This window comes from Gallus gallus, chromosome 8 (genome assembly GCF_016699485.2).
Source record: "Gallus gallus isolate bGalGal1 chromosome 8, bGalGal1.mat.broiler.GRCg7b, whole genome shotgun sequence".
In the NCBI taxonomy this organism is placed as follows: Eukaryota; Metazoa; Chordata; class Aves; order Galliformes; family Phasianidae; genus Gallus; species Gallus gallus.
This window is the reverse complement of record NC_052539.1, coordinates 2,268,321-2,279,107: the sequence shown is the minus strand read 5'-3', so window position 1 is coordinate 2,279,107 and position 10,787 is coordinate 2,268,321. Positions and strand designations below refer to the sequence as shown.

Genomic DNA, 10,787 nt, shown 5'->3' with positions numbered 1-10,787 from the left:
TGATGAAATAAAAAGTAGGCTTTGGAGAATGAAGTGAAATGGACACTCTGAAGTGCATGAATGTGACTGTGCCTGCAAGCATATTTGGTATGAAATACTGCACAATTTAGACTCTTAATATCAGTCTTTTTTTGCTTTTCCTTATTTATTTTTATTTGAAAATTCCTTTCTGTTTCAGTGTGACACTACATGAGCTTTAACTATATTAGCAGAAATAATTTTTTACCATATTTGGTAATTTTTTTCTTCATAATCAAACCCTTGGATGGGTTGTTTGTTTGCTGTTTTTGGTATTTTTTTTTTTTAATCACGTGGAATGTGAATCATGTTGGAACAAATTAAGAAGTTACTGCTACTGTTTATCATGAACTATTAGAAAGAGGTTATCATCTGCCCAGGAATGCTTTCTAAGTACAGCAATGACAGAATTGTTCCAAGTGAGTTAATTTCTTCTTCTATTTGATGTGTCACAGAGCACTAGCGCGACACTAAATAAGTAGTAATCAGAAATCAGTGCTTCAAAGCACTAGCCTAAAACTACTGCAATTGTGGCTGGACCCGAATTGACAAGCTCTCAAAATCACAACTTACAGCTAAAATGAAGGTGTTAAAAGACAGTATGACTTGAAGTGCTTATATCATTTACAAATAGCATCCAAATACTGAGATTCTTTTGCCTGATAGCATTATAAGTACAACTGTAAAAAACTTAAAAATTGAGTTCTGGAACTTATTTCAAACTGTGTTAAATTCAGTGTGATTTCAAGAATTGACTTATGAAATCTGGTGAAATCAAGAGCATTTTGATTAATTTCTTTGGATTTCCTCATAGAGTCTTTGAATGTGCCTTTTAGCCTCTAGCAAAATTGAAAAATGAAATGGAAAAAACAGCTGTACAGAACTCAGATTCTGTTCAGAAACAGTTCTGAAAATGCCCAAAGGTTTTGTTTGTATGTTATGTTTTATTTGTTTGTGATTATTTTAAGAATAAAAAGTACCAGAGGAAACTAGGCTCCCCAGCAACCAGTTCTGACAGGCCTCTCCCTTCAGACTCTGAAGAATGTTGCTGTTAAATTAAATATTTTGTTACAGTTTTTTTTTTTTTTTTTACCTCAAGTTGGTTGAATAGTCCACTCTCTCTCTCTCTCTCTCTCTGTATATTTTTTTTCGGTGTACTTGAGTATTTGTGAATCTGCAACATTTTTACACAAGTAAACCGGTCTGTGCAGGATCCCACAGAGGGCCTCCTCAGCACCACAGGTCTGTGACACCTGTTACCAGCTACACACCCTAGAATGGACCTTACCTTTTCCCAGCTGCTTTCCTCAGCCTCCTCCACAGCCTTTATTCAGAAACTCTCTCTTCCATAGGATTAAAAAAGAAGCTCCACAATGGTAGAAAGTAGAAAATGAAGCACTCCTGCATTGTATCTCCTTCTCTTATCCTGCATCCTCACACAGACCAATGCCCGCTGCATTCACCTCCCTTTCCCTACTATTTCCATGTCAGTCAGTGCTGTTGGGAGACATGACTACGAATTAAGCCAAATTTCACACACCAGAAAAAAAACAGCATCTCTCTGTAGGCTGTGCAGCGTTACCAGAACATGAGAAAAAAGGGTGTGCGTGGCCTGTGTGGTGCCAGCTGAGGGGCTGTGAGCAGCCCCACCCGGGCCCTCACCACCCACAGCCTGGGTGCCATTTTAGTGCGGCCTGCCTCCTCAGTGCTCGCTGCGGGCTGCGCTTCACCTCAGCCTGCCTGTGGCTCTGCCTCCAGCATGGCTGCTGCCTGGCGACGATGTGGAGAGGCAGACTTCAGGTAAGAGAAGGAAAGCTTAAACGGTTCAATCAGTTCTTTTTGCTTCATGGCTCCTTTCTGCAGCTAGAGTCCCCCCACCTTCCCTCTCAGGGCAGCACTAATGAAGCCGGCGAAAGCTGCTTCAAGAGGAAGCACTAAAAAAGATTCCTGCCCCCTGAGGTCCCCTGGTGTGCTGCTGGCTGCCCCTGGCTCTTCTCAGTGTGGCACTGGGCTGGTCACTGCTGAGGCCAGCCAGTGTCATTTGGGGTCATTCTCCTGAAATTTCTCTGATGAACTGATTTGTCTTCATGTAAAACACAAAACAAAACAAATAACTTCAAAGGTATGAAGTATTTTGAATTTTATATAGTGAGGAAAAAATTATCCAGTTGAGATTAAAAAAGCAGCTACATGCCAGTAGAAGGAAGTCTTATTTTCCACAAGCCTTGTCAAAGACTTTCTGCTTAAAACTTCATAGTTGCCCAGGAGATAAGGAAATACAAGTGAGATGCTAAATGAGGAATGCTGGAACACACAGAGGTGTCATTCAGTGGACTTTGTTAAACAGTTTCTGGGATTACGCCCACCGAGTAAACGTCTTGTGAACTGAACAATGGCAATTTAGAATTACTTGCAATAAGTAGCACACATTTTCTTCTCCCAGTGTTATCTGATTCCATTTCGCTTGGGAGAAAAGCACTTCCAGTGGACTGAGGGAGAACCCTCACACGGTGCTCACAGTGTTCTCTGCTGTGCTCACACACTAAGCATATTCTCCAAGGCCAAGGCCATGTTGCTTTCCACATGTCACTCAGGCACAAGAAAACCTAAGCCTGAAATATATTAAATATATTTTTTAAAGTTCACATACTACTAATATTAACTGACAAAAGCAAGAAAACATGGAGGTGAAGCTTTCTTTCTCTTCTAAACCTTTGGATGGCTTGTTGTGGAAGCTGGGTAAGGTTGCTAGCCTTATGCATCTCCATGAAACACGCTATAATACTAACATACAGCAGAAGCCTGGTATGGAAAAACTAGCTTAACTTCCTCCTTCTGCTTCCAACTTGCATCCACATGCTATGATCCTGGTCCTGGAAATATTTATGCATATATTTAACTTCTTTGTTCTGTATGATACTACTGAAATTTATTCAAATTGAATTACTTGCAGTACTAAGGACGAACAGAGGCATAAACCTGTAAAATCATTTTAATGTATAGTTTTTATTAACCTTGTTTCTTTCTAAAAGAAAAAACTCTCTGTCGTGTTGCTGGAGTACTGGTGAAAAATCTGTGTAGCTGCTGAATTTTGCTTTGTTGTCTGTTGCTTAAATTTGCTTAGGAATTAGCATTAGAATAGTTGGAAGTTGTTACATAAATGGTCAAGACTACAAAAAGTCAGGAGACTATAACCTGAATATTTTGCACATACATTGCTGTCATATATGTGAAGTACATTCTGTACATATGTTCTTGTTTTGCTGACTGATGTGGAATGGAAAGGCCTAATTCTGGTATTCCAGGTTACAGCAGGCATTGTTTCATCTATGCTTCCAAATTATGTCACTTAACATTCACCACAACTTTGAAGTAGCTATATATGAGACGGATAGTGATAAAAGAATGCACAGATTTGGGGATTTATTGCTGATGTATGAATACAAAGCACAGGATTTTATTTATTTATTTTTGCCTGAGCCTTATAAAGAATGGGCAATAACCAGCCTTGGCAGCTTTTTGAATACCGTACAAAAAGGTTGTGGTTTCAAACTGAAGCCAGTATTTCTGTGTTTTTTTAAATCTTCATTTCCTTGCTGACAAGCAAAAGGATCTTCATGCTCCTTCCCTTTAGGTAAACACACTCAAGGCTTCTGAAAGGGAGAAGCATCCAACAATCTTTTAACAACTATGCTAACAGCATGTAAAGCACAGTTCCACTCTCCTTGTGCAGTTCCACATGGTCACCTCAGTAGGATAATGGTTTGCCCAGAGCATGAATTCCCTTGGGTGGTGACTGTCAATTGACTCCGACTGTAAAATGCAGTGAGAGCAAACAGTGGTGGGAACACATGCTGATATCCGCATCACTGCTTTCTTGCACAACGCTGATGCTGACATGTGTCAGGATGCTGGCTACCATCTCCTCCCTGGCTAATAGGAGAGTGTGTCCTAAGGTGCTTCTTCACCTGTAGTGCTAATGGCAGTCCTGTTCACAGAGGCTTCTTTTCAGATCTTCCAGGAAGACTTTTCTTTTCTTTTCTTTTCTTTTCTTTTCTTTTCTTTTCTTTTCTTTTCTTTTCTTTTCTTTTCTTTTCTTTTCTTTTCTTTTCTTTTCTTTTCTTTTCTTTTCTTTTCTTTTCTTTTCTTTTCTTTTCTTTTCTTTTCTTTTCTTTTCTTTTCTTTTCTTTTCTTTTCTTTTCTTTTCTTTTCTTTTCTTTTCTTTTCTTTTCTTTTCTTTTCTTTTCTTTTCTTTTCTTTTCTTTTCTTTTCTTTTCTTTTCTTTTTTCTCCCTGTGTAAAGCTATTTGGATAACTGACCAGTTGTTACTCATGTCAGAAGCTGTGGCATGGAGGGTATGTTTTGTAACATTCTATTTACACTGTCACATACAGATGAAATTGACAATATGTGCAGAATTATTCTGACCCAAATACAAGGTAAACCTGAATCCTCTGTGATTTGATATGATAGCGACAGGAAAATCAAACAGGTAAATATCTGACTTCCCCAGGAGGAAGTGCTATATGCTTGAATTCAGGTAATGATGTGTAATGAGCAGAAGTGTTCAGAGGCTCAGCTCTGCAGAAGATAGTCTTGTCCAGCATGCAGTGTGCAAGCTCCTTTGTGGTGAATGTCAACTAACTATGACCTTGCACATACCAGTGTCACTCTTGTCGTTAATCAGGTAAGGCAGTGATTACACTTGAGCAACTTTAATGACAAGTAGGCCTATAGACTCCGATCAGCAGATCCTCATCCATGTGCCCTGGTTTTGCACTATGTATTGTTTGGCAGGGAAATAGGATTATAGTGAGTGTTTGCTGTTATACAGATAAAGAAAATGATCGGAATTATTCAACATTGCTTGCAGCAATCCTCAAGTTCAGTAGCTCATGAAAGGCAGTAGTGCAACAGGCATTAACTAGGTCTCCATGTACTGCCCTTAAGAGCAGGGAGTGGTTACAGTTCTCTCACTGATGATGGGAGAGCCCTCTTGTGCATGTGAGTGTTTCTGTTCTGTTGCTACAGTAGATCTATTATCATTAATTTGACATTATTCAAAGTGAAATCCAGCATGTGGATATCTTTACATACTTAGTATGATAGCAAATGTATCAAACATGCTTAAAATTAGTGCATAAGATTGAACTCTTATACGGCTTGTTCCCTGTGAGCTGATACTGCACTGCTCTTCTCTAATGGACTTATTTAACTGGAATACTCACTGTGTAGACTGCAGAAAATAAAGGAGGGAGTACAACTTGTGTGCTCTAAGCACCTATCTTACAGCATCTTCTTTCCTTGGAGACCTCCAGCTGCAGCTGTGAATCTTGAAACACTTTTTCCTATTTTAAATGTGCCAGCAACTGTATCACTTCAGTGAAGCTTTGCCCAAATTCACACTGGAATTGCCAGCAGGATCAAAGTCTGTGGTGTAATTAAACCCATCCACTCACAAGAATTCAATCTCTTTTCCAAAAGCTACTTTGTATCTACAAAATGAGTTTGCTTGTATGTGCTATTGTCATCTGGTTCCCATTATCTAAGCTTTGAGACTTATATATGAGGAAACATTAAGTAAAACATTTTTATTAGACACTTTTAAACTACACAGGAAAATTGAGAAAGTATTCAGCAAGTAGGGCAGTAGGTTAAGAGAACTAGTTTTACCTAAGGCAGCATTTGCTCCCTAGATCACATGGTGTGACAATGTGGCTGCACAATTTCAGACCTAGCCAGAAACCACTGCATCCTGCTGTGTGGTAATAGGGTAGACTCTGACTTCGAAGTCAAAGATTCCGTAAGAGCCTAACCTTTGGGTTCTGTGACCTTCAGTTATGCTCTGAAGGCTTGCTTCTTCCAGACGGTGTTTCTGAAGACCTGGTTGATAGCTGTATACATGCTACAGAATACTTGGAATTAAAATAGTAGTGTTGGCATCATGTGCTGCATTGGGCTGTTAAATCCATTGTGCCTCCTAACTCTACAACATGGGCTCTCAAGATTTAGTGAGTCTTCACATTGTTCCAATTCCTGCTTGTTTGCTCCATCGTGGGCTTCTGGAGCAGCCATAAAAGGTGCCATGCTTCTTATGGGTGCTTTGCACTCCTATAGCTGTGATAGATGCAAACGTTTATTTGCTCCACAGGAAAGAGTTCTCATTTGCCAGCAGAATTTCAGGATGTATAAAAAATGCTGTAGTTTTCTGTAGTTTTATCTTCAGAAATATTTATCTTGTATTAGTGTGGAAAAACAAGTCCAATTGGCCAAGGTCTGGCCAAGTTGCCAAGAACAAAGGAAATGGAGCACTGCAGTGGGGAACATGGACAATTATAACAATGCACAATTATCTATACTTAATTAAAAAAAAAATGAAAGAATGCATTCTCATGTGACATTGTAGACCTATATCTGAATATCAGCATCACCATGCGAGTAAGAATTAAGATTAAGAGTAAGAATTAAGATTTTTAAGAGCTTTTTAAGAAGAGTAAAACAACGGCATTAGCAAATGTGCTTGCACACTGGCAAGTAAGCTACTGCTCCCTGTGGTTTTGTACTTTATACATCCTCCTCTAAAATATGGCCAAAGGCCTTTGGCTCATTTGATTAGCAGTTGCTGAACCGTCTTGGTCTCCGGCCACGCTTGGTTGTGCTCAGCAATGTGGCTCTGAGGAATGCACAGCAAGGATTAGTTTGGCTACAGGCTAGTTCTGGTATAGTTTAGGTCAGCCAGAAGCACGGTGACTGGGGCTCTGAGTGTTGGAAGATTTGACACAAGCAGATGAAATGCCCTTGATTAATTAATGTTAGTATAGATATTTCTAAAGCACCCATCTGCGTGCTATCTGTGCTCACCTCTCTTATGTGGGAGCAGGATTAAACCCATGTTTGCATCAAAAACTGCCCACAGCTAGAAGCCACTCATTTGTAAGAATCTCAGTGTAGGTCAGATTGGTAAGCAGAAGGGCAGTGCCAGGCACATGCTGCTCACAGGACAGCTGAATTAACCTCAGTGACCGCCAGGGATCCCCACAAGCTGAACGGCTCATCGGAGGCCTCCTGTCCCTATGCGGCCACGGCATCTACCCGGAGAGGAAAGGCAGAGAAAGAAGGGGATCAGGCATTTCAGACAGCTCCAGCTGCCACTGGCATGCCCTGTGCTTGCATCATTCCTTGGACCAGACTTGCTTCACGCTGTGCCTGCTTAGCATTTAGCAGGTCTTCCAAAACCTAGAGGGCAGGGATAACAATGGTTGTTTTAAAAGGATCAGAGAAATGAAAACTCCCTGAAGGCAACCTCCCATCCTTGGGCATAGGAAGAGTAACTGTCAAACTGAAGTAACAGGACAGAACAACTGGAAAATATTCAGAAAATTTATTTTTGGAACTACTATATTCACTTGATACTTAGCATCTATACTTCCTATAGTATAAATTGTGTTGACGTCCAACCCCATCACCTGCAGCTCCACCATCCAGTCCCAGCCCTGGTGGAAAAGGACTGTTTGGTACAGAAGATGCAATGTGATATGGAGAAGCAGCAGATGAAGCGGGAGCAGCATCCTGGATGCTACCGGGGTGCTCAGTGCGCACTGACACAGCAGGGCCTGACTGTTTCTTCAGAGGGCGTCTGCTCAGGTGGCCCTCCTTCAAATCCAGGTCCAGCGTGAATGCACCTGGTGCTCTCTTTTTTATACCAGTACTTCGCTTGAATCTTCTTAGCAGATGGGGATAATATCTCTTGAAATAGGGGTTATAGTAGCAGAGAAACTACAAAATACAAAGGAGAAAATTTATTCACCACCATTTCAAGATTGGAAAAGACAGATATACAATAACTAGTAATGAGAATCTCAAAGACTAGCAGAGAGGACTCTCAGGTGCATTTTAGACGTGAGTACATGTGAATAATATGTTATGGTACAGTTCTGTTTAATACAAGGTCTTTGAAAGTAACGCCTCCTATTTTTTTCAATGGAAACCACAACAGATACAAAGCACAATAGAGCTACTTGATGGAGTAAATTCTCAGCTACAAAACACTCTTTTTCAACACAGCCACCACCATTATCTGTGCATTTTTTTCCTGAGATGAACATGAGCCTGCATGCCACACTTTCAAAGATCTGCACAGCTGTCCAGAACCAGGCCTTCATTCATGTCTCTGTTGCCACTGCTGAATCACACCATCCACCAACACGCTGTACACACATCCACTGTTTGGTCTCCATAAACATTGAGCAAGTGCTCACAAATGTCAAGGGAGAACCATTTTTTCAACGTGGAAGAATTTAGTGGCACACCATTGCTTCATATGTATGTCCATGTCAGATGCCAGTTTGTCAGACTGCCCATCTACTGCCGTGTGTCACACAGCAAGAAAGTTTGATGGAATATCAGGGAGGGAGGTTCATCCTCCACTGCGATACCACCAAAATCTACCTCTGACATTGTGGGACAACATAATTAAATGGGAAGCATTACTTTCAGAGCAGCCATTGTAGAAACCACCCTTGCTTGCATTCTTGCCATTTGAGAGCAGTAGAGAAGTGTAAGATTTTCAAAAGCATAACAGTTGGTTTAGAAACACAAATACCACCAACTTTCAGGCACCTTATTTGGACTGTGACCACTAATCCCACTAGCCCCAAGAGTACTTCATGGATAGGGAGACAACGTACCTTGCTAAAAGTGGAAACTGCTGCTTCATCTGCTAGGAATTTAGCACATGAAGCAGATCTTGGCAAATCTCCTTCTATAATGAAGAATCCATGAAGATGAAGCTGACGAATGAAAGTTTTCATGCTGTCAATGTCAAAAATTTGCAGACGTCCTCTCCTTGCCAGCACTTCCCTTTTGAAGAATGTTTCCTCGATCACTATAGAGTTTCCATCATCGGCCCACCCAATCGACTGAAAGTGATTGCTTTCAACAATTTCCCAGAGTTTTTTCAGAAAGGAGAAAGATGACAAATCATTGGCTTTGCCAGAGCACTTCTCATACAGATTAAGACGTAGTCTTTTTGTGCATGGTTCCTCACATGAACCTTGAGAAGTGTTTTCTGCTATCATAGATCCTAAGGCAGCATCCTGAGCAACTCTTTTACCACGTGCTTGAGGGACAGAAGAAGCTGAGGCTGCCAGGTCAATGTCTGGAACAGAAACATTTGATGTTTCTGATAAAGATATATCCATCTTAATTATTAATTGTTAATTATTAATTTAATTATTAATTTTTCACTTGGAAATTTCTGTCTGCTTTTCTCCAGCCAATGAGGTTTGTCCTGCCAGCAGCAGGATGAAGCGCAATGGCTCCTGTGGTGTGGGGAGCAAGGAGTGGGCTGGGACACTCAGAAACGTCACCGTGGTGACTGTGCTGCATCACGGCGACATCACAGACAGGTGACTGTTAGCTGGCAAAATGTGGCAGTGACATACTTGTTAATTAAGGAAATATGATTCCAGATGTCTATGCTACCTAAACCAACAGGCAAAAAGATATGTATGATTTCCCCAAGGAAAACCTTTTTGTTAATAAATTCGTTGGGGACATTTCTATAGGAAGTTTATTTCCACCTGTGGACCTTTCTAGAGCCAGTGCTCCCTCTTTGATCTGCTTCTAGACAACTTTATGCAAAGTTGAAAAGCTTTCAACTTTTACTGAACATCTCTCATTTCTGTAGTCTAAGCCATTGATTCAGCAGTATCTCTTTGAAAGTAACCAGCATGCTTGCCGATTTCTGGTTCAGGTTTAACAGGACGTTGCCATCTTTATCTCGGCATATGGATGTTTGTTTTGAGAAGTATGATCAGATTTCTCATCCTAGCATCTAATGTTCCATTTTCAGACTGCAGTGCAACGAGCTGCTGAGTACTCTTTGCTACTGGTGGAGCTCTTATGTTAGCCACACAGTGCCCTCTTGCTGAGTTTTACTGAGTGGAGCACTGGTGATGGGGGCCCTTGGCTCTCTGCAGCTGAAGCAAAGCAGACTGAAGACATTCTTCCTGAGGGCACTGAGATCTTTCAGTCTGGAGAAGAGAAGACTCAGGGAAGACCTTATCACTCTCTACAACTCCATGAAAGGAGGTGGTAGTGAAGTGGGGATCGGCCTCTTTTCCCAGGTGACTGGAGATAGGATGAGATGTAATGGCCTCAAGTTGTTCTGGGGGGAGGGGGGGTTCAGGTTGGATATTAGGAACAATTTATTCTCAGAAGGAGAGGTTAGGCATTGGAACAGGCTGCACAGGAAGGTGGCGGAGTCACTGTCCTTGGATGCATTCAAGGAAACTGTAAATGTGGCACCGGGGACACAGCTAAGTGGACATGGTGGTGATGGGTTGATGGTTGAACTGGATGATCTTAGTGGTTTTTTTCCAACCTTAATGATTCTGTGATTCTTAATAGAATAAATTATGCTTGGAACTAACTGTGAAATGATGAGTCATCTCCAGAGTTCTGCCAGTGGCTGCATGTAGCTACATATTGGAAATGCCATGTATTTTCTTTGAAAAAAGCAAAGTTTTCTCAATTCCCTTTCAGTCTGGCCGTACACATAAAAAAGCATTAAAAACTATTTCCAACAGAAATCAGTCAGGATTTAATTCATTCTTTTAAAAGGGTCTAATCCTGTAAAGCTCCAGATCAATTACTCTGGGAGCTAAAGCTATTCAAAATCCTGGTGTTTCTTTTATTTTTTTCAGAAGCAGGATAGAATATATTAGATTTTCATCTAATGTCTGGCCAGCATTCTATTTTCATCAAAA

General features: G+C 40.9%; 1 protein-coding gene across 1 annotated transcript; it reads right to left on the bottom strand.

The window, feature by feature from the left end:
• Positions 1-7,380: 7,380 nt before the first annotated feature.
• On the bottom strand, positions 7,381-9,396 carry LOC100859862 (heat shock transcription factor, Y-linked-like). Its single transcript, XM_003641668.6, has 2 exons — positions 8,706-9,396; positions 7,381-7,794 (listed from the first exon to the last, which is right to left on the bottom strand). Exons 1-2 carry the CDS (start codon positions 9,216-9,218, stop codon positions 7,432-7,434), a joined length of 876 nt encoding a protein of 291 aa, XP_003641716.3. The 5' UTR covers positions 9,219-9,396; the 3' UTR covers positions 7,381-7,431.
• Positions 9,397-10,787: the final 1,391 nt, after the last annotated feature.